Source organism: Carex rostrata, chromosome 31, assembly GCF_964058835.1.
Source record: "Carex rostrata chromosome 31, lpCarRost1.2, whole genome shotgun sequence".
In the NCBI taxonomy this organism is placed as follows: domain Eukaryota; kingdom Viridiplantae; phylum Streptophyta; class Magnoliopsida; order Poales; family Cyperaceae; genus Carex; species Carex rostrata.
In genome coordinates this window covers 594,757-619,784 of record NC_135948.1, presented here as the reverse complement: position 1 = coordinate 619,784, position 25,028 = coordinate 594,757, and the positions used below count along the sequence as shown (strand labels likewise).

Below are 25,028 nucleotides of genomic sequence, written 5' to 3'. Positions count from 1 at the left end.
AGAAGATCTGTTATGTACTGTTATTTTGTTTTTTGTAGTTTCAGGGGTAGATTAGGAAAGGTGCTAGTATAGAAAAGCTTTTTATCATGCTGTTGTGATCTGCTTGTACTCCAAACTTTATGTTTTTTTAATGAATTTATAGTAGTAACATGTGATATGCTAGTGTTAAAAATGTCTTTCATAGTTCATAAATTTATCATGCTGTTGTGAATTGGCATAGTTCATGAATTTATCATATTGTTCACTGGTGATAGGTGAGATGTGTAAATTACCCACAAAGACTACATGTGCTGCAGATTGTTGAGCTCAAGCGAAGCAGGTTCATCTTCAGGTATTACTTGGTAGTGAAAAGAAAGTTTAATATAACTGAGAACTGATTTGAAGTGTAAAGAAACTTTTATCCAGCTCCTTGTATTGTTGTATATATTGGAACTAATAGATTTACAACAAAAATATACATAAATTTTGTTTGCTGAGAAACAAGTAGAAACCAGCACATTTACCTAAGAAGTCGCTTATTCATGTATAAATTTTGATTCCATTCTTGATCTTAAAATTTGTTGAATAAGAATTTTTAGGTTCTAGGTAGTGATTTTGAAGTTATTGCAATTGGTAGGAAAAAGCTTATTCGATCTGTGCCAACTGAGCTGAACAGGAATCACAACTGAGCTGGACCAATTGCATCGACACTGGATCCAAGAGAATTACAAAAAACACAACATGAGAAGTGAGCTCCAAGCTTTTCGAGCAATCTGGTTACTAGCACTTTACTGGTACTGGTTTTATATACTGGGTTTCCAGTTCAGTATTGTTTCTTATTTTCTCTGTTCACTCAGTGGTACCGGTTCATTTACTGGGCTACAGTTTATTACTGTTTTCAAATTGATCTGCTCACTTACTGGTACTGGTTCACATACCAGATTCTGATTTAGTATTGTTGTACTTTAGAAATTTAATTTTCCTAGTACGGATATCACTTACTTTTACTAGCTTTAATTTTTAATTTTTCAGTCTGCTCTCTACTGTAAAGACTAGCTGACAACAGAAATCTTGTAATGTAACCACTTTCTATGATTAATGTATGCCTGGGGGCTTTCCTTCAAAAAAAAATGTAGTACTATTTTTTTTACCTCTTGTGCCTAATTTTACTGGAACCACTGTCATTAAAGTATAGTCATTGACCTATGATTTGGCTTTGGCACCTTAAATTTGACTCTTGTTGCTTCATTTTCCTAGCTTGCTTAATAAATACATCTTAAATTTGTAACTTTTTAATGGTGAAATCATTAACTTTATAGTTGTGTACTGGTAATTTATTGACCCTGTTCGGTATCGTTACAAGTATAATATCTTTGACTGTGAACATATCAGAAAAATATAGTTATATGTTTCGGTATCTAGTTATAGCTTTTTATTTTAGATCTGCTTTTCTTTCTTCTTTTTATACTGTTCTGTCTGTTCTTAGTTGATAATAAAAAATATTATAAGATTATTTCTTAACTTATTACATAAGAATTTTCTAAATATAACATGATTGGTTCATAATATATTTATGCGAACTAAATAAGTTTTTTTAGATAATATTTAGTTAATAATTTAAAAGTAGTGAAGATATGTCTCGATAGCTATTACAATAGCCATGTGCGAACCAAACATGATAATAGTACATTCCTTGGAATGCTGAAGCGATAGTCATGCGTGAACCAAACATGGTAATGACACATTCCCTGGAATGATCTATAGCGCGAACCAAACGCCCCCTATATGCATTATAATTTTAGCAAAAGCATTTTATGAATTTACCTTTTGAAGAGGTTCATTTTGTAATATCTAAAATCTGCAAGTACTCTGACTTCTTGATGTCTTTTCTTTTCTCTTGTTTGAACATGCAAGACTTTCAAGGATCTCTTCCAAAACCAACTTCGATCATTCGAGCACTATGTTTTCCAAGCTTCTTAATGAGGATTTCTCTAGTTACCTGGTAATTTTTCTCTGCCTATTTTGCAAAATAATTTGGTAGACTGCCTAGATGGATAATTGTTCTGTTTAATTTCAGTTCCATCACTGTCAATAGAATAATGAACAAGAATTAAAAATCAACCTGTATCAAGAGACATTAGAGTGCAATAATTAATTAGTGACAGCATGATAATTTCTACCAGTATTAATAGGCCTGCTCATGAGCGGGCTTAAGCTCAGACCCGGCTCAGCTCAATGAGAAAGCCATAATTATAGCTAAAAAAACCCAGATCAGCTCAGGTTGTTTGAACACTTTAAGTACTTAACCCAGCGCAAACTCGGTTCAGCTCATATTTTGGCCCGGCTCGAGAAACAACTCATATCTCAATTGTAAAGCTCGTCTCTGCTCAATAATGGTTCAGGCGTTCAGCCCATTAACTGTTCAGTTCAAAATAATTGTCTATTCCTGGGCCTATTAAAGAAGTCCCCTTCTTAAATACATATCAAATTTACAATGGACTGGATTGTTATTCCAATGAATTTGTTTTTGAAATTGATCATCAAAAAATTTATATTACCTAGAAAATCTAAGATAACACAACACATTCTCTTGAATAAAATAGCGCTAGCAGACATATATAAGATCAAACAAAAGAACTGTTTTTTTTCTTTAGTTTGATTTTTTTTTAGGGTGAACATAAGTATTGTCATTAACCATATATTAAAAAATATATCCATGCATTGTACGAAACAATTAAGGAATATAGAAGTGGTATCAGAAGGACAGAATATTAAACAATCAATAATATAAAACTATCTCTGTAGAGTTAAGAAGCTAATCTTAAGTGACACATTTAAAAAAAAACCAACAATCTCTCCAAACCTCAGATGTCAATTAACGAAGATTTGTAGGTCTATCACTGCAACATCAAATAAAATTGGTTGAGTTATGACTTATGACTGATTTATGTGAGGTGATACATACCAGTAAAGTAATATACTGATTGGGTCATGAGCTGAACTCATTTCTTCTAAGATTTTAGCAATGGTTACCGTTATTCTATTAGAAACTAAAGATTCAAAAGCTGATACCACACCACAGTACCAGAAGGCAACAACTAAAACAAGCTACATTGTTTGCATCAACCAACAAAAAATATGAAACAACAGAACATCCAAATCCACAAAGATAGCAACATAGACAAGCTAATAGCCTAATACAACTAAACCAAAATATACTAAAATCTAAAACAACTAGGAGTCAACTAATTAAAATTTTGCCAAACTCCTCTGCCATGCCAAACACCAAAATGTTTCGTAATGCAAATATCTTTTAATTAGATCAGCTCAATCCTATGTTAATTAACTAGTTTGCTAAGGAACCTGACAGGTTCTGTACATACCTGTTTGCTAAGGAAAATCAATTACATCTGACAAAACTTATAATATGGAACTTACAATTTCATCTGACAAAATGTGTCTTTTTTACCCAATACCCCTGGTAGTTTGTATATTTCTACAAAGTAAAACTTACAGTTCATAATCAAAAACAGTACAACCTCTAAAAAAAAAGAGTACCCAAAGAAACCAAAAAAAAAAAAAAAAAACACATAACAGTATATAAACTCATCATTAAGTAGTGTCTCATTATTTGTCCTCACATTATTCTCTAAAGAGGGCCTCTTACTTCGTGAGGCGCTAGTTAGGATGGAAACCCTTATGAGTTATGAAACAATAGATGGGGCTAGATCCAATAATACAATAAAACAAACCTTCTGTTTCTTTAGTTCTGAACATTTGTATGCAATCAAGTCTTGCTTTCTTTTCCTGTCCTGCTAATTTTGTATTATCATTTATGTTGATGGCATTGTAATTATTAACTTATCTGCACAGAGACTATCAAAAGAAGATCTAGGTAGTGCTCAAGAATTATTTGCCCATAGGAATGTAATCATTGTTATAGGCCCAAATGGAATTAAATATGATATCAGTACCAAGATGTCCCAAGAAGGGGTAATATTGAAGAAAGGCTGGGCTGAGTTTAGCCGAGCTCACCATCTTTGCAACACAGACAAGCTGATATTTACTTGTGGATGCCATGGATGTTTCTCTGTTCTCATTTTTGATAAAAATGGAATGTTGGTAGAAAATCGTTTCGGACCATCAGAGGTTGAAGAAGGTAATTTAATTATTTTCTTTACAATGAAAAGGCCATTTTCACTTTTAAGTTTTCCAACTGTATCATACAACCATATACTGGTAACCAAAGACCAGGCACAGAGCAAGTAAGGAAACTGGTATTTAGGAATCAATTGGTACTTGAACAGTGCCTGAAACCTCAGTCAAGTACCAATGGACTAAAGCAATACTTTATTCTATCAAGTGACTGGTGTAATACTGAAGGTGAGAACCTGAACACAGTATAATTAAAATCATTTAGTTGTATTATTTATGCAATAAGCAGATGAGATTGTATTGGGGCATAGAAATGACAAAGAAGCTCGGTGCCAGAGCAAAAAGGAGAAGGCGGTTGCATCCAGGTCAAGATATCCAAGGAAAAGAAAGGGTAAATCTTTATAAATCTCTATAACTTGACCTATTGTTAATTTATTTTATGATAGTAATCAAGTGACTGGTGTGATAAGCAGATGAAATTGTATCGGGGCATAAAAATAGAAAGGAGAAAGAAGCTCAGTGCCATAGCAAAAAGGAGACGGTGGTTGCATCCAGCTCAACACTTCCCAGGAAAAGAAAGGGTAAATCCTTATTACTTGACCAATTGTTAATTTATTTTATTATAGTAATCAAGGCATTAATTCAGGAAATACAGAGTACTTGTACTTCTTTTAGGACATTTATATTCTACTCTGGATGGTCAGATTTTAATTTGAAGTCAAAATGTTTCCTTGATCATTGCATAAGCCAAATATCAGTATTTCCTGGCAAATGTATCAGACATGGCACAACAATACTGATTTCCATATTATAAATGTATGAAGACATCATCTAATGCATCTCATTGATCCAAAAATCAGGTACTATTAAACCAGAGTTGATCTCAATCGGTTCGGACTCAAGTGATAATGATGCTGGAATGGGGCAAGCATCAGGAGCTAAGAAACCTTGTGTTCAAAGAGGTAAATATCTATTCATATGGCACTTAGGAAGGCTAAATTATAATTACTTTCCAACAAAATCACAAATAGTAAAATATTTTAGAGCAAGTCTCCAATACATTTAAAAAGTTTGAACGGGGAGAAAAAAGTATGATCAAAGGACTGACATTTGATCATAAGTGTTACCATTAAAGATAACATGGGTTATAAGAGTAATTTTATTATCCAAATAAATCACAGAAGATTTTAAGAATGCAAAATTCAGTGTAGTAAAACTGAAACATAGGACCTTACCGGTGTGGTACGTACTTCTATTCTATCAAAACTAGTGTGATACTGGAGGTAAGAATATGAACAGAGTATAATAGAATTCACTTAGGTGTATTATTTATGAAATAAGCAGATGGGATCCAGAGCAAAAAAGGGAAGGCGGTTGACAAAGAAGTTCAGTCCCAGAGCAAAAAGGAGAAGGCGGTTGCATCCAGCTCAAGATTTCCAAGGAAAAGAAAGGGTAACTCTCTATTACTTAACCAACTGTTAATTTATTTTATTACAGTAATCAAGGCATTATATATGGATATACATCAATGGTATCAACATCAGACTAATCATCCACCTATCTCAAAATGGATGATCTGTTATTATATATGATGCACTGTTATCATGTAATTATGAGGTAGTTGATTTTATAAATGAAATGGATACACTAAAGTGATACTTAATTTAAGTTTATTTTGACAACAACTTATTATGTAAAACCTCACTATTCAATTTGGTGTACAAGTATGTATATCGATGATAGTTAAGCACCAAATTCTCTGCTGATTTGTTAGAATCTCATATTTTGGAATAACCATAGCATTAACTATAATTAAAAAATTACTGAATTGAACTTAGTGAGGTAATTTGTACAACAATATTTCTCTGCTGATCTGTTCCTTGAGTTTGTACAAAAATATTGAGGTAATTTTGTACAATATATACAAAGAAATAGTAAACAAGAGATAAACTGGATTCCCCATTTATAAAAATCAGTACCACTTATTATTTAGTGAGACCCGGTACCTATTGGTACACATAAGCATATGCTTATATTACTAGATTGTGGCTGCTGATTCATTAAAGAAAAATTATTGTTACCTGCTACCCTGCTTTAATGTCTATCCTTTTTTTAAAAATTGCATTGCAAAATTCTAATCAGTTATTATTTGTTATCAAACTATAGAAATATCAGACGCCTCAGATAGCTCTGACAGTGAAACTGAAAGCCAGCACACCATAGTAGCAAGATGTAGAAAGACCTTTTTTTCACAAAGGAGGCTAATAACTAAGGTGGAAAAAAAGAGGACACTAAAAGCAGCTCAAGGCTTTAAATCGTCGAGGCCATACTTCCTCAAAAAAATGAAGAAGAGTAGTGTCTACAAAGACTTGTTTGTTGTAAGATCACTTGTTTATGTTACTGCATGCAAGATTTATTTATTTCGCTTTATAAAATTAAAAGAAGAAGCCTTCTGGCTTTGATTCAATAACTATTATGCATTTTCACTCATCAAATATAATCATGCATCTTGGCACATTCTGAAAATTGAAAATTTAGTGCTTCTTGGATTGTTAACATATTACGATTTTAGGATAAAACTCATGCAATTTAATTACTTCAAGAGCAAGGCTATGATACTATGCATAGCGCAGATTGGTTCGTACTATGGATTAATATTTTGGTTTCCACAGTGCAAATAGTTGATCTGGACCGTTTGATCTCCATATATAAATGTACTTTCAGACTAAATTTTACATTTTTTAGAATCTTTTTATTATATTTTTAGATAGGTAGAAAATTACTACTTTTGAATGGTCTATAAATTTTTGATCAAGTTATTTTCTACCTATCTAAAATAATAATAAAAAAATAAAAAATGTAAAATTTGATTTGCAAATACATTTTTATATGGAGATCATGTTGAATGGTTTAGATTGATTGTTTGCACTTCAAAAATGAAGATATTGATCCATATTACGGACCATTATGTGCTATCTATAGTACCATAGCCTCTCTCTTACTTCAATTCTATTACAAAGTCCATAAACAATTTTTTGCCCTACTTCATGCATAGGTTGTTCCAATCAAATTTGCCAGAGCAAACCTACCGAATCATGCAACCCAGATCTCCCTCCGAGTGTCTGGTAAGACTGAGAAATGGGAGGTCAGTTGCAGATACAGAGTACAAAAGGCAGGGAAGCAGCATGTCTGGATGATTAGCGGAGGCTGGTGGCAGTTCTCCTTTGCAAACAACCTGGAGGAAGGCGACATACTGGTTTTCGAAATGATGAAGAAGAACAAGATCCAGCTGGAAAACCACAAGATCGAAATGAAAGTGCACATATTTAGGGTTGTTAAGGATATTAAGCCCCTAAAAGTTATTTGAGCTTAATTTGTATAATTTATAGCATCAAAATTGACTTAGAGATTATATTAGGAATTTAGAAGTTTGCTACTAAGTGTTGTGCTTGGGAGTAGGTATGAGGAATGCCCTTTCTGGTACTATTTCTGTGACAAAGTATCTGTGTTATTTATCTTTAAGAGCTCTTAGGTTATTATTTTAGATTTCCTTATTAATGGAATTTGGTGATTTGGTTTCAACTTCGCCAAGAATTTTTCATACAGTACATTGTCATACATCTAGTAAATTTTGATGGGGATAAATGAAAGCGTATAAAAGAGAATTGTTTAACTACGAAGTGCAAACTCATTTGTTTCCATATACAGTGAAAGAGGAGGAGAAAGAGATAGGAAAGAGGAGGCTATTATAAGAGTAGGCTTCATGAGCTCTTCTATGGAGGCAGAATAGTCGGAATAAAAAAAACAAGTTTTATTATTGGGTCGGATTGCTTTCAGGTTGGGTCCGTTTGAAATTGGAGCCACCAATTACGATTTACGAGTCCGTTGGTCATCACATTTTAATCCGTTTTCTTAACTTCAGTTCTATCTCGTAACACTTCCTTTTGATACCAAAAAATAGGAATTTAAATTTAGTAATACTAATGTGTCTACTATTTCATATTGGACAGAGAATGTTGATCAACAAATTAAGGAAGAGGTCTAAAATTGAAGTACTGATGATAGTGATTGTATTATCACTATTCAAGTCTGCAAAGAGATGCTTGTGATAGAGGTGGAAGAATGAAGAATATGGCAAGGTCTGTAAAAGTGCTAGGATGCTTGATGAATTTAATTTGTATAAAATGCTATAATCTATATAATATAATATAAATAGATATATATATATATATATATATCTGGTGACTTATCTGTTAATGCTATAATTCCAGTCTAAGACTAATTAGCTAGCTAGGTTTATCATGCAGCTAGGTTTATCATGCTTGATATTTTGATGCAAAAAGTAGAATCCCAATACTCCTAGTCCTAGGTACCTGACTCAAGTAAATTAAGCGGATAATAACAACCAAATTAAAGTGGTTGGTATCACTCAATTCAATTGTCACTCAGGACAGGAGTCAGGATTGCTTCTTATCTGAATCTCATTGATTTCTGGGGTTCCTTTTATTGATTATGGGCCTCTCTCTAATTTCTTTTTGCGGCCTTGATTTTGCCCTTTCCTGTTTGGTTTCTATGTTTTAATTTGGGCTGCTTTTGTGTTATTATATCACAGCTAGGCTTCATGAGCTGTTCTATGGACTTCACCATGAGCCTTTTCATTATAATCCTATATTAAAGTTTCCTTGGTCATTGGAAATTTTAAAAAAAAAAAAAAAAAAAATCCTGGTTAGGTTAGAATAGGATTGCTGTGTCAGAAGACTAGGAGAAACAAATTGTGTCGGATTGCTTTCAACTTTCAAGTTGGGTCCGTTTTAAATTGGAGCCACCATTTTAATATGTTTTCATAAGTTTCTAATTTAACCTAATTTCAACCAAATCGCTTTATCAATATTTAACTAATTAGAAGTTAATGCCACGCCAAGTAGAAAAACTGGCAACATCATCACACCATTAAATTTTGAACATGCAGTGATCTAAGTTATAAATTTAATATTTCTGTGGATCTTAAAGAGACATGTCCAAATAGTGACAAATTTGTGATCTCCTTGGAAATGCACCACTAGTGATCTGTGATCGCATACCCATTGACAAAATTACATTGGCACATGGATATTGTACAGAGCACACAAACCAAACGCCTGACAGAATTACTATAATATGCAGTTATGCACAGACAATTTATTGAAAACAAAAAAAGCTTACAAAAGATACAGGCTAAATGTCAAACTAATACCAGGACCAACTTGCCTATATTGGCAATTTTATTTTCCTGAATCAAGTACCAGTTTCAGAGATTAAAAACGGAGGTTAAAGAATATGGTATCGTAGGCTCATCTCATAGCACTAACTAAACGTTAGGATTGTATGTAGAATTTTTTATATGATTTGAATTGAATTTCAATGTAATATGATATCTCAGGTGGATCCAAACCGATAGAGAAGCCATGTCACTTGATTGGTCACATCAGATCACTAGGGACAATGTTATTATGATAAATACAACCTCAACCTCTAAAAAGTATATACAAAAAAGAAAGAAATACAGCCATATATATTAATATTAAGTATATACACTCACCAACCACCACCACTAAATTAACATATCAATATCAAGTACCTCGCCCCTGGTAAATGATTTCTCTGCAGTATGTATATATTATACTCTATATATAATTGTTATTGTACTGGTAGAAAGTAGAAACACACCCGAGAAGGCGAGAAGGCGAGAAGAGAACAAAAGTCTAAAGTGGTGCGTTGTGGTCTCCAAGAGAAACAGTTGGTGGGGTGTGCTAGCTAATAGTTTAGTTTAGCTTTGACTCCTGGGGCCTCTTTTCTTTGCCTTTATTTGATTGAAATTGAAATTGAAATTTTTTTTTATACTTGTTGGGGAATAACGAATAATCAGCTCTTTGTCAGTACCGAGAAAAATGCCATCCCAGGTCCAAACAAAATCCCTGGCATGTCATGCATGAGTGCAGCGTTTAGACAAAGGTGTCAATCTCTACTTTCCTTTTCCTTCTCTGTTTCTTTATTCATTTTTGTTTTTATTTTATTTTATTTTAGATTAGAGATGTGAATGGTCTGTTGGGAATATCACGTGATCCTGTTTGTTTTAGTTTATTGATGGTACTGTGTTTGAAATTTGGATGTGTTTAATTAAACAATTGTTTTCTTATGTGTTGTAAAATGCGTTAATAGTTGTCCGTTTTTTCATTGCATATTTCATTTGTCCCCAGCAGATTGCTTTGGTTTTGTTTAAAGAAGTTTTCCATCATTCCATCATTTATAAAAGTAAAATAGAATATATGCTTGCCTTGCATACTTGCATAGTTGCATATGAGTTTATTAGAAACAATGAACAATACAGGATTTAAACAGTAACATGTACCTGAATTTCTGTATGATTTGGGCCCAATATTAGGCCCAAATAATTAAATAGAAAGTAGGCAAATATTAAATTTGAGGTGGGACAGACAATAATGAGAGAGATATCACCTGGGCCAAATTGGACCTGAGATACTTGTGATTTATTTATTGCATATGAACATATGCAGTTATGCACCACCAAAATTATATGTTTACCAAATAAAAATACAAACGCTAAAATTAAATGTATGCTCAGTAAATTGTTTTTCATTGTAAATCAAATCTCGTTTTTAAATACTCAAAATTTCTCAATTCTTAGCTTAGAATCTTAGATTCGTCTGAAATTAGACCTTCATTTAAAAAATCAGACATCTAATTAAATTAATACCCACGACGCTGGCACACCGCACACTGTCATATAATTCTAAAAAATAATGCTTACTATTTACTAGAGTGACCAACTGACAATACCTAGTTTCACCAAAATAAATAATGACAAAAACGGTACGCTACGCTACGCAAATTAAGAGCTTCACGGGAAAAGAATGTGATATAATAGCAGGACTCGGATCTGACAAAATACTATTAAAATCAGGTAGCATATACAATTATTGGCTATAATTATATTTTTGGTCAGATTACATCACTCCATCTGATCTTAATCGGACGGTATACATTTATTAATTTAGGACCGTCAATAACTTTAATTAAACTGGAGAGACCTAGTGATAGCGACCCAAGAGCACCATTATTTAATGGCAATGGTGCTGATCTCCTCTCATTCTTATCCCCTGGGAGGAGATAATTGGAAATATCATGTGATCATGGTGGGTCCCATCTCATCAAAACGGCCCCACTGAAATATTAGTTTTCTCTTCTTCTTCTTCTTCTTCTTCTTTTTAAAGAAAGGAAATTACTGCTTTCTCAGGAGGTGAAGAAATTGCCCAATGGCTTTTCCTTCAAAAAAACAAAAAAAAAAGGAGGTGAAGAATGAATGAGGTGGAATGTGGAATTGCAAGGATGATGGTGCATCATTACATTTTGTGGCATGTTACTGACAACTTTTTGAGGACCAAAATGTCTCGGTCAAAAGAGTGTGTATATATCAATCTTACCTTTTCTACTAGTGCTTTGTGTATAAAATCATTACAAAATGTGCGTCAACAAGTTACATAGGAGAAAAAAAGTAAATGATTACTTGTAATAATGCTTGGACAATACACAACAAATGGTGAAGTGAAATCATTATTGTAAATATAGATAAAATTTCAATTAATGATCACATATTAAAGTAATTAATTTCATACATTAAATAAAGCATATCTCTATGCATTAATGATTATTTATGAGTGAGTCTACAAAACTACGCATATTGTTGATTGGTCCGTACTACATATCAATCTTAATTTCAAATTTCAAATAATCCATCTAAACTGTTTCACGTGATTTGTATATGAAAATACATTTGCAAACTACATTTTACATTATTTCTAATTTTTGTACTATCTTTATAGAATGGTCTGAGACATTTTATCCATCTCTGTTATAGCTATTGCGGCTGCTCAAGCTGCTATTGGATAGCAATTGTTTCATCTATTTATCATAAGAGAAAATCAAATAGTACTAATCAATCAAATTTATTAAAAAAAATAGTTATATTTATGACATAGATAAAATATCCAAAAAAGCTTAATTCCAATACTTTATTTTAAAAAAATTATTAATTGATTTTTTTTACTAATTATTTTATTTGCTTACTAACTTTTTGAATTGAATTATTCTTAGTGAAACAAGAAAAACCAATTGGTGAAAAAAATCACATTTAGTATGTGTAATTCGATTGTTGAGATCAAATTCTCAATCTTTTGGCCTTTTTCAAGTAGATTCTATTATAAAAATTATTTCAATTTATTGAAAAAAAAATTAAAGAGCCATTGCCTCATCTGGTGTGTAGAATATAATTGACTCGTTTACTAATTGCACATGAAAATTACTACTTTTGAATGATCTAAAATTGTCCAATTAAGTAATTTTCTACCTATCTAATAAAATAGTAAAAAGATACTACAAAATATAAATTTTGATCTACAAGTATCTTTTCATATGAAGATCATGTTGAACGGTTAAGATCAATTGTTTGAACTTCGAAAATTGAGATGTTGATTCGTAGTACGGACCAATATGCATTGTGCATAGTACAAAAGCCTGAATCATTATTTATTGGTAAATAAATAAATATCAATCATATGATCAAATTTCACAATAATTAATGGTTAATTTACCACTTAAGAATTATTCGTGACTAACATGTCTTAGAGACTTTAAAACTCAAATAAAAGATTTACGAGGTATCAGTTAACTTGATAGTCAGTGAGAAGTTACACTTTGCGGATTACAAGTAATGTCACAAAAAAAATCCAGTACTCTTAGGGTACTTTTGGATGCACTCTAGAATAGCTAAAATAGTTATTATTTGAGAATAGTGATTTTTGAAAGAGTATGAGAATAGCGTTGATGTGATGCTATTCGGAATAGCAAAAATATTGTTTGAATTGAACATTTGAGAGAGCACCAATTGTTATTCTGACTTTTTATAAGAATAGCGGAACAACGGTATTCTCGCTGTTCCGAATAGCAATTAAGTATATTTAAATAGATCAAAACAGCGCTATCCTCGGTACATCCGAACATAGTCTTAGCGTAACGTGTCTCAGGCTCTCTCTCAGCACTCCACTCGTTTTATTTTACTAACATCATTGTACGGACCAAATCGGGAAGCATGTGAGTTGAATAGTTGATACACTCCAAGTTCCAACTAGTCAAAGAAAGCAAAGAAGTGTGAAAAAGTTCCCATATGACCCTTCCTCGGATGGAATTTGTATCATTAATTATTCATTACCAGTTTCAATTAGAATCCAACAGATCATTTTTCTTCCCATGTTTCTTCAAATTCTACGTTGCATCAAAATCGATACCATAACCATAAAAAATCTCTGCTGAAAATTTTAAAAGTGGAGAAAACTTTGAAATTGGTCTTCTCCGTTTGAAGAAAACTTCAAAAAATAATATGAGTAAAACTATGGGTGTTCTTAAGCTCTCCAAACACAGTGTTTGGAGATATTTAAATCATTGATAATATATGAATGTATACAAAATGGAGATATTTAAATCGTTTTATATTTTATATTTACATACTTACATTTTGTTTTGGCATTTCTTTTATTAGAGTAAACATTTTTAAATTATTCGATTCATATATTCATAATAATAGTATGAAATATTTTAATTTTAAAGTCTTATTTTAATTAGAGTAAATCTTATTTTAAAATCTTTTTTGAAAATCATAATAGTCTGAAATATTTTAATTTGTTTTTGCATTTCTTTGTATCGATAAAATTACCTACGGCTTTAAAAAAACATTAAATTAGCGCTATCCAATGAAATTTGAATCTTTTTTTTAAAATAAAATATATCAACCTATACCAAATAGATGGTTGGGGGTTATGATAGCAAATTAATTGATTGATGCTCATTAAATTGAAGGACATGGTGTTAGCTACACAAATGTATCAATCCAATAATGCAACATGTTAACAACATTAATTAACGCATCAACGCTTGAAACTACTCAATTGCTAAAAAAGAAAGACGGCACCAATTGTTTATTGGTTGTTGGGTTCTTACTTTGTAAAAAATTTCTTGGTTTTTACGCTCTAAAATCCATTTTTAATAGGACATATTCCAAGAAAAATGAGAAAATTAATAGAGCTAAGCTAATTATGTGCAAAGAGAGACAGGACGTGGACATTGGGCGACGAATTGTGTGTAATTTTGGAACAAAAGGAATTTTTGATATCCCCAAGAAGAAGCTTCTCTTCTAAGTAGACTTGGATTTTGGTATTAAATTTTTTTAACTTTTATATTATTTTCAAAATCATAATATATCATTTTGTGTGCCATTTTTTTTTCTTTTTTCTTAGTTTGTTGTGCATAGAACTCACTAGAAGAAAAAAAAAATGTATTTGATCATAGGTACTATGAAGAAAAAATATTCATTGTACTTGAGAAAGAAATTTAAAAGGTAACTTGAATGCTTCAGTACAAATTGAATGGAAGGGCTTCATTTGAAGTGTTTGATTTCCCCATTGCAACCTTAATAGAAGTACACTGCCAAGGAGATCTAGAGGGGGGTGGTTAAATGAAATGAAAAACAAGACAAGGGTCAAGGGTCAAGGGTGTGTTAAATGAAATGAAATGAAATGAAATAAAAAGGGTGTATGTATTTGTTAGTTGTTACTAAGTTCTCTTCTCATGTGTAAGTGTTGCATGGAATTAAAGATAGAAGAGGTGGGAGCCACAGAATGACAGCCAGCTACTAAGGTAATGTTAAAACTTTGAAGCAATAGAGAGCAATGATTCAGTGCCCCCACCTTAAAACGGGGAGTAAAACCAGGGACTAATATTACTTAATCTCATTATTGTCCTTGCCTCCTTGCCTCCTGCCTCCTTGCCTTTTCTCCATTGGTTTCATTACGAAACTAATAGTGTGTTGTTCTTACAAAATGTATTGGTACAGAGACTATACCAACATGCCTTGAGTATACAAAAGATGAGCTAAAAAGGATAAACTAGGCTAACAATGCCTCAGTAACTAGCTAGGTTAACTAGGCTAACCATACCTAAAAGTACGTAGTAGTAATAACAGCTACAAATCAAATGTCATGTCAACAATTGGAAGTATTTAAAGAAGTTTCTGTGCCACATAATGGCATGAGTTGGAGGTGATTTTCGGGAGAAACTTATCAGCCATACGAGGTTTTATTTATTTTATTTTAGTGTAAGATTACCCTTGCATTTGCATAGCATAAAGCCATAGATACAATCATGTGTCTCGGTGATCGCAATTTAATACGAACTACTTATAATATTGCAATTAACTAGGAGACAATCACTCCACAGTCATCATTACGTGCACTTTTTAAGTCGAAGCAATGAGCAATCCATGTTACAAGTAATTGCTCTACGTAATCTCCCATTAGTTGCTTAAAAGCCCTCCAAGTTTTTTCATTTTAATTTTCCACAGTTTTATGTGACTGACACAAGTCAATTAAAAACTCACAACAAAACTATATGCTCAAGGAGATTCTCAATTTTTTAACAAAATAAATAAGCCTACATATGAAAAAAAATTGCCAGAATAAAACTTCTTACATCAAAATGGAAAAATTTTCAATCCCAACAAAATCTCTCAAAGATAAGATAACCAAGCTTCAGTTTGTCAACTTTCGTTTCACATGCTAGATAAGAATAAGATAACCAACTTGGAATGATTTCAACGGCAAATAACTAAATATTTATAGTTTTTGGAACTTGCAAAAGACACTGTGAAACATGAAAAATGAACTCTGAATATTGCCAGATGCAATTTGAATAATAATTAACATTGTAAATATAACTTTACTACAATAGTTGACTCTTCATAATTTAAACTTGTTGGAGAGTGGAGACTAAATAAAATTATTTTCTACCAGCATATTCCATTTGGGTTTTTGGATAATTCGTTTTTTGTAACCCGACCCAATAAACCATTCCGACAAAATGTTAGACAAACGAAACAATGTAGATAACGGAGCAGCAAAAAAAAAAGAAAAGCAAAGCAGAGTCGCTCACCACCAAACAATTAGTTTGACCACCATTATTATCCTCATTTTCTTTTTTGCCACTTATAAAACACACAAATAAATACACCCACTATAGAAGGAAAAGAGTTGTAACATCGCACATAGCAACAAGAGCTCATAAAAGCAAACCCTAGCTAACCCCTTTCTCGCTCTCTTTTCCTCTTTGCCAAAGCTTGAAGAACAAACATGAAGTAACCAACCTTATGTTATGAGAATATCTATTATATAGATAGAAGAACCAAGTACTATACCTAACTTCACCTTCAAGTGACGAACTTTTAAAGAAAGAAAATTAAGATGGCAACATTAGAAAAAAGAGAATACAAAAACTAGGGTCTCTGATATATTATCCCCATTTGTCTTGTATACTGCCCCTTAAAAGTCTCTGAATATTATAGAAAAAGCATTAGAGAAGCACCACCATTAACACACAACCCACTATTTGACACCCTTTTTATCTTTTCCTTTTTTTTTGTTTTTGTTTTCCTCAATCCTTTCACATGAGGGAGCAGCTGTTGGGGTTCTCATCACTGAAAAAATTTGTATACGGGTCGGCACCATGTGGGTTATGCATCATGTGTGGCGGCATGTATGCCGGCCGGCCATACCCATACGCCATGCCGGGATGTTGGTATCCCATACCGGGATGACCTTGTGGATGTGCCGGCATCCCGTGTCCATGGCCATGTCCATAACCATTCATCATCATTTGCTGTTGCTGCATCTGCTGCTGTTGTTGCATCTGCTGCTGTTGCTGCAACTGTTGTTGTTGTTGCTGCTGCTGCTGCTGTTGCTGATGCTGCATTAACGCAGCAAGGTACTGTTGTTGCTGGTACGGATTCATTTCATGTGGCGGAGGACCACCCATTGCCGCTAGCCCCTGCGCATGCGCAGCCCCGATATTCCCCATGTGGGCCCCACCAGGACCTCCAGGACCAGCCATTGCCATGCTCATGGGCCCACCCATCTGCCCCATCATGGGCCCCATTTGACCCATTTGGCCCATCATCCTGGCATCGGGTTTTCCCATCTGCAGCAACTGAGGACGGGGCCCGCCATGAGCAGCACCCCCGGCAGGATGCCCGCCTCCATTGCCTCCTTTCTTGCCACCTCCATTTCCCGGACCGCCATGATTCGGCTGGTTATTATTACCACCACCACTTGGACCACCACCGCCACCTTTATTAGCATTTTTACCCCCGCTCTGATTTTGATTCTGATTCGGGTTCCCCTTTCCGCCATTCCCGTCTTTCTTCCCACCTCCATTACCCCCACCAGCATTTTTATTCTGTACTGGCACATCCCCTTTCTTACCATTATTACCCCCACCACCTTTCTTGCCTCCTTCCTGACCGTTCACACTCACTGGTTTAACAATCTTCGCCTCATCAAAGTAATCATCATCAAACCCGTCTATCTCATCATCAAACTCATCATCATCAAAATCGTCAAAGTCGTCATCAAGCTCACTCCCCTCATCGAATTCATCTTCGGGCGGCAGTGCAAATTTGACCTGTTTCTGATTGTCCTTACCGTTATTACCACCATTGTTGGCAAGAGGTGGCATTTTGAAATCCTTGAGTTGCGGGAGCTTGAGATCTTTGAAGCCCTTCATCTGCTGTATCTGCTGGAGTTGCGCCAGCTGTTGTGGGTTGATTCCCTGCAACTGCATCCCGCCCTTTGGAGGGAATTGGTCTTTTCCAGGATTCCCATTTCCCGGATTTCCATGCCCATGTCCATTACCTCCTTTTGGAAACTTGGCCGAACCACCACCACCACCACCGTCTTTTTGTTTACCACCTTCAAGGTTGAGCTTAGAAAATTGATTGGAGAGGTTGTTTCCTTTAGAGGCGCCCCAGAGTTCGGCATGTTTACCGGCCTTGTTGAGCTTTTTTATAATGGTGGCAGGATCAGCGCTGCCTGTTACTGTAACCTTGCCTTGGTCGGCATCTATGTTCGTAGTGTATACACCTGAAAGATTTTGCAAAACAAGAGTAAACCAACATGCATAAAAGAAAAGTTGAGATCTTTACATAGAGACAGAGTGAGTGGAGGAGTGAAGAGAAACTGGCACCATCTATTTTCTGAAGTAACTTCTTCACCTTCTTCTGACAACCGTCACAGTGTATGTTCACTTTCAGCACACACGTCTGAAAAAAAAGAAAAAAAAAACAGAGAAAGAAGAAGAGAAGAAAATCATGGTTAGCAACAGAGAGAAGAAACACAGAAGTGTAGGAACCACCAAGTTCTCTAAGCAAGGGAGATAGAGGTAGAGGGAGCGGGAGGGGAGAGAGAGAGAGAGAGAGAGAAACCTGTATTTTGAGGAAATTGGAGTCGTCTTTACTCATGGCTTCTCCACTGAATAGAGAGAGAGAGAGAGAGAGGATGCGCGCAACGCAAGCAAAGTGTTAACAGATCTGGTCAAAGAGCCCTTAAAATCAGGGGAAGAAGAGAAGGTGACGGAGATAGAAAGTGAAAAGGAAAATAAGAAACAAAAACAGGGGTGCTATCCTAAATATTCACTGCTCCGAGAGACCGAGACTGAGAGAAAACATTTGCTTAGAAAATGCTGAAACACACAGAAAGAGAGAGAGCGCTTAGTGTGTGTTTGAAGGAAAAGCTCTTGGGTCCTTAGTTGTTGGTTTTTAGAGAGATAGAGAGAGGAAGGCTCTTTCAGAGTACAGTACAGTACAGTACAGAGCAGCTAAATCTCTCTTTTCTCTCTTTCGCCCTTTTACGTTAGCCGCTTTTGCATTTTGTTTTTCAAACTCTTAATCCCCTTCTCCGCCAACAAAACACCGTTAGAAGAAAGAATTTGGTGAGTTGTTTTCAATGAAACATCTTTTTACTATGGTAGACTTTAATTAGTGTATCAGCTTTTTGTTTACCTATACCAAAAATTTAAACTCAATGACCACAACTACCTTACCATGATATTACTAAACATTATAGATTTGAAATTCAACAAAAATAAATAAAAGTGTCTGGATAGAACGTAAATAGAAATTACCTGTGTTTTTACCTTTGCTTCCACATAATCAACACAAAATGTAGTATTTCATTAGTAAATTAAATTCGGATGACCGTTGTATCATTATCATAGTAACCTTATATAGTTCTATGAAAAGTAAAATTCATGAAAAATACATGTTTTAGGTCGGTTAAAGCATCAATTTGACTAGATAACCTTCACAAAGCATGTGATGAAACACCCAAGTAAAAAAAATCCTAATTAATTTTTAAGGCTTATCCTTTTATATTACCGTCATGATGAAGTTCCAAATTCAAATATTAACTAACAACACAAAATCAATTGATATTAATTAAAATATACATAATGTACAATTCAACGAGTACTGCTACTAAGGCAACAACTAAAACTCCTAGGGTCATGTTTGGTTGCGGAGCAACTTTAATCTGGATTAAATTGCTTACTCCAAGTTAAGGCAGTAAGTTAATTATGTTTGGTGAAGTAAGCTAAATTGGATTAATTCAAATACTACTCTCACTTACTCCATCAATTTTACTCATTGTTTGATGAATTAAGTGTGAAGTAAAGAATTTAATCCACTCCTTACTCCACAATCAAACATGATCTGGATGAATTTTTTAATTATTTTAATTAAATCTTTTCAGTGGATCGTCAATATATTGTATTGAACATAGTTACGCACACAATTCAACAGAGTCGGATCCAACTAAGTAAGCTATCTCTATTAAGGAAATTTTTTATTCATAAAAATTATAAAATTCGTAATTACAAAAATAAAAAGAGTACCTCGTTTGTATTAAATGTAGTAAGAGAGTCTGATCCATATATTTTTTTTTAAACTGTACATAGAATTTACAAAAAAAAAAATTATGGATCAAACTCAATGAGTCCGATCCATAAAAATGTTGATTTTCTGTGGCACAAAATCATCTATATCTATTGATACAGAGAGTTTTGTGCCGTAGAAAATCAATTATAAAATTTATGGATCTTACTCAATGATTCCGATCCATAAAGAGATTGATTTTCTGCTGCACAAAAGTCTTTGTGTTCATAGAAAATCAATAATTACATAGGATTTGTGCTTCAGAAAATCAACTCCTTTATAAATCGGTCCATAAAGTTTTCTTTTTTTCCTCTACTATAGTTAGAAAAAAAATTATGAATCGGACTCAATGAGTCCGATCTTACTACATTTGATACAATTAAGATACTCTTTTTATTTATGTACGTTCAAATTTTATAATTTCTTATGGATAAAAAAATTTCCTCTACTAAACTTAGCTATTTTTTTATTTCAGAAGATAAGATATGGAATAAAAAAAAAAAAAAAGAGGTTTCCTGAGTTGAAATATATAATATTAATGTTTTGAGGGGTTAAGATGATATTTTAGAGTGTGACTGCCTTTTCTGGCTGCAAAAAAAGGTACACGGTAAGAAAATGTGATTTTTTACCGTTTAATCATGTACCCAGTAGACAGGCTGGTACTATGATTTCAGCAACTTCAAGAGAAGCGAGGTGCGCTCACCGCCCAGTGAACCAAAACGAAACTCACGCGCTCACATTGCTCCTCAGCTCTCTCCGTTTTCTTTCATGGAGGTCTCCATTTCTCTCTTTATGTAATGTAATGTACCTCCATCTCCTCCACTCCTGCACTGCACACAAGAAGCTTTTTTTAGAAAAAAAATTACTCAAATACTTTAAATTTATTATTCTTTAATAATACATGATAAACTCAAATAAAAATAAGAAAATGAAAAAAAATAATGTTTTCTTGAGCAACAATTAACTAAAATAAATACTTAAGTAGTTAGTTTGAAGTCTATCAATAATAAATAATCTTGATTTTCATATATTTTGTTTCTTAAATTATCTAAAATAATTGCAATTTAGCCAGTGAAGTTGGAAGTAAAATTTGAAGAATGAATGGAGGCATGTATTGTGAAGGGAATGGAGAAAGAAGGAAAGGTAGAGTGGTGATAATAGTTGGCCACAACGCGTGTTGTTGAACCCACTGGCGCAGTGTCAGAAGAGGCGCGCCGGAGTTAGCAAGAGCATTTACTCCTCCATTTATGGGTCCTACCTACGACCCCCCTTCGCATGTGAATTTCTATAATTAACCTTCCATTCTGCGCTATTTTTCTCGTGCTTCAGTGGTCCTCCTACACCGCACCAAGTTGCACCCCCCAACAATCTGGCGTCAGTTATCCCTCCCCTATTAATTAATCTAACAACATTTAATGATCCCTTGAGCTTTCTTTTCTGATCCGGATAATTTGATTTGCTGATGTTATTTATTTTAGACACTATTTGATTAGAAATTGACAAAACTCTTAAAAATGATGATCAACTTTATAACTCGTAAGTAAACACTAATTATTACTACCATGTTTACGAGCGTCAGCGTCATGTATTTATCATTAATTAGATATTATATTTTGTTCGCATTAAATGATGATCTATCATAAATGCAGTGCACAATTATAATAATGCGACTGGTAGGTCCTTGATAACGCTCTCTGACTTACAATTTCTATCAAAATTATAACGTTTTAGATATAAAATAACTAATAATTAATTAGATTCATATTCCATCTCTTGCCTTCGTTTCGTGTGCTTCTTATCTGACTTATAATTTCTATTATATAGATATAGACAGCAATTAGTCTCGTCTCGTGGAGTCCATCTTGAATTGTAAGCAGATGTGCCTGCCTGTGTCCTTTCAAATCAAGAATGTGTGTTGTGTGATATATATGTATCTGTTTGCATTGCATTGCATCGGTTAGACTTAGATCAGGTGACTCCGAATATATAACCGTATGGTATGCACAAAATCAACACTCTGTCAGGGAACTATAGTATATACACTGCCTCTACATGTGACCAATGACTATGTGGAGGCAGGCAGCTTCCATTGCCATTTGCCACCGTTTTGTCATCGTATCATGTCATGAATGATTATCCAGTCACGACCGACATATTCGTTATAGAGAATCTTCTTCTAAATCAAATGCCGACCATTTAATTGTAAAAATAAGGGAATAACTGTCAATTTTACACTTTACAACGGTGTTCAACCCAGCCCGGTCTCTTTCAAATGCTCCATATATTCTCCATATAAGAATGAATGTGTCTCAAAATTAAATTTTATATATTTTTTCAAAAATTATTATTATTATTATTATTTTTAGAATGTATGAAAATCAGTATATATTTTCCTATTGTAAAATTTGGTGTTCAGGTACATTTTAATTTGGAAAATATGTTGAGTGTTTTAGATTGATTGTTTGAATTTTGAAATCACAAAAAAAACTTGTTTAAACTTAGATCGAAATTGAAAATCATTTTTGGTCTAGTGGCAAAGATAATAACATTTGTACATAGGAAGTCGCAGTCAAGAACAGAGTCAGACTTTCAAACTATAATGGTTAAACATAAATGAAGATCAATTAGATAAAATTTTCTTACTGCAAACATAATCATTTTGCACTACTTGTAACAATTTACTATATATTATATAGAAAATAAGTAACAAATTCTGAAAAAAAAGAAAAATGGAGATCAACTAACCTCCATTTTTATATTATGGCTCTGCTTCTAGTTGTGTATTTGAAATACGGATGGATAATTTATCGTAGATATTAAATAGTTTGGTGATTTGATATCTAATCTTTACTCTAAAAACTTAGATAGAATTTCAAACGTTTTGATGCTAGACAAATTATAATTTTATAAACTTAATTTGAAGATATCAGAAGTGTGTTACAATATTAGTTGAATCTTACAATTGAAATTGTAATTACGTTTTGATGCTAGACAAATTCTAATTTTATAACTTAATTGGAAAGATATCAGAAGTGTATTAAAATATTAGTTGAATCTTACAATTGAAATTGTAATTATAGGAGCAAGGATGATTTGAATTGGTAAAGTCGTTGATTGGACACAAAACATCATATTTTGTGATTGCATAGACAAAAATATATGATCTATGATATATTCTATGAGTTGAGCCTTCAAGTCTTATCACATTATTTTCTTTCCTCTGTAAGTTTTTTTAATATATCGCAGGCTTTTTATAAGAGATTTCGAGAGTCGAAGAAGTCTGTGGTTTCTTCCGTCCTCCGTCGTTCCTCTTTTTATTCCGTTCAGTCGACTATGCCTTTATTTAATTCGAGCAGTGCTTTTATTAATAGATTTGGCCACTGCTATGTTTCACTGCTCTCTCATCTTGATTCACCATATTTGGATGGAGGTGCTGTAAATTCGCTCCACCTTACCCGTAGTATCTACTATCTATATACATAAATAAGGTACATGCTTATGGTTGATGAGAGTGATGTTGTTAGCAGTAATGTGATTTCCTCCTCATCTTCTCTCTTCTTTCTTCTTATCTCCGTTCTTATCTGCTTCGATCTTTCTTTGTCCTCGCCACACCTCTGACCGAATAAATTAGGCACAAATCTCATCTGAGCATCAAGGCTCCCATGGATCCCATGTCATGCTTTGATTTCAACAGCATTGTTTTGTGCTAATGATAAGAAATTATGCTTTGAAAATGTAGATAAGAAATGCGAGAATAGTAAAAGAAAAAAAATGTGCTTAGTCTAGAAAAATGGTTGTTTACTTCGATATTTGAAGTATAGAGTCTTATATGGTATTTTCATGTCAGTTAAAATTTAGTGAAGATAATGATTGAAGAGTAAATCTTAATATTAATTTTTGTCTGAAATTCCAAATCATCAAGATACTTGTATTAATTAAGCTAAGCATGAAACTAATGACGCAAGAAAACTTAATTATGAATAAAAAATATATATCACAAAACTAATTACCCCAACGTGAAATCTCTGCTGTGCAAGTCATTGACAGGTCAGCATTTAATGTCATAATATTCAATGCATGCCACCAAGGAATAAACTACACATTATTTTGACAGCTGTAAAATGTATGTTATCAAAAATAATTATTGTTAATGAATTTCGTAAAAATAAAATCAATAAACTTATCACCGGAGAAAACGGAAAAAAAAAAAAAAACCAAATACTTCATACACAATTATCTCCAATTAACGCCTAAGGGCTTTCACCTCAAAAAAAAAAACCATTTCACATGAAAAATAGACACGTGTTTGAAAAAATTAAGTTACGCAGATAATATTTGCACACGCGTATGTATTATCTAAATATTATCTACGTGCGACTAAATTGTATTAATTTTGACTAAATATTACAAAAAAATATTGTTCAGATAATATTCGTGTTCCATTTTCAGAGGTGTGCAGATCTTATATATATGCATACCCGGTAATATTTTGTTGTTGAAACTCATATCAACTTAGTTTATTCCTTTTTATGGAATGCATGGTAATTAAAGTTTGATAATTGAGAATCAGTCTCTGATTTAATAACAAAACAATGTTCTCGGTATAAAATATTGCAAATTAGGAACTAAAAAAAATATTTATAATTATAAATATTAAATAATTAGATAGTTTGACCCTAATATTTATCAAAAAAAAAAAATCCAGCAATTATCTCTCTCAGAAGTCCACGACGCACACAACATTGCAAAAAAAAAAAAGTCATGAATAATATTAATAAATAACAGTGATAAAAATGAAAGCAAATAGCAAATAAAATATTCAAATCTGAAAGGGAGCATCCTTCTATTCTTATATCTGGACCGTTCAAAATTGATCATACGGTTTCATTTATATTTGATTTGTTTTAATAAATTATATTGATATAAAAAAAATAATTGAAACCGTGTGATCGATTTTGAACGGTTCGGATAGAAGAATAGGATGGTGCTTATTTTGTTGAAAAAAAGATCAGCTTTAATTCTAGCAAAG

General features: G+C 33.2%; 3 protein-coding genes across 3 annotated transcripts in view; 1 reads left to right on the top strand and 2 right to left on the bottom strand.

Moving 5' to 3' along the window:
* Positions 1 to 25,028, bottom strand: part of LOC144547294 (nudix hydrolase 16, mitochondrial-like) — an 82,028-nt gene that overhangs the window by 13,333 nt on the left and 43,667 nt on the right. The window lies entirely within an intron of this gene.
* Positions 1,871 to 7,694, top strand: LOC144547503 (uncharacterized). The gene is made up of 8 exons (XM_078296169.1): positions 1,871 to 1,981; positions 3,853 to 4,138; positions 4,424 to 4,525; positions 4,608 to 4,715; positions 4,995 to 5,096; positions 5,479 to 5,586; positions 6,301 to 6,512; positions 7,190 to 7,694. Exons 1-8 carry the CDS (start codon positions 1,940 to 1,942, stop codon positions 7,499 to 7,501), a joined length of 1,272 nt encoding a protein of 423 aa, XP_078152295.1. The 5' UTR covers positions 1,871 to 1,939; the 3' UTR covers positions 7,502 to 7,694.
* On the bottom strand, positions 16,172 to 18,939 carry LOC144547293 (uncharacterized). Its single transcript, XM_078295904.1, has 3 exons — positions 18,494 to 18,939; positions 18,256 to 18,331; positions 16,172 to 18,152 (listed from the first exon to the last, which is right to left on the bottom strand). Exons 1-3 carry the CDS (start codon positions 18,527 to 18,529, stop codon positions 16,678 to 16,680), a joined length of 1,587 nt encoding a protein of 528 aa, XP_078152030.1. The 5' UTR covers positions 18,530 to 18,939; the 3' UTR covers positions 16,172 to 16,677.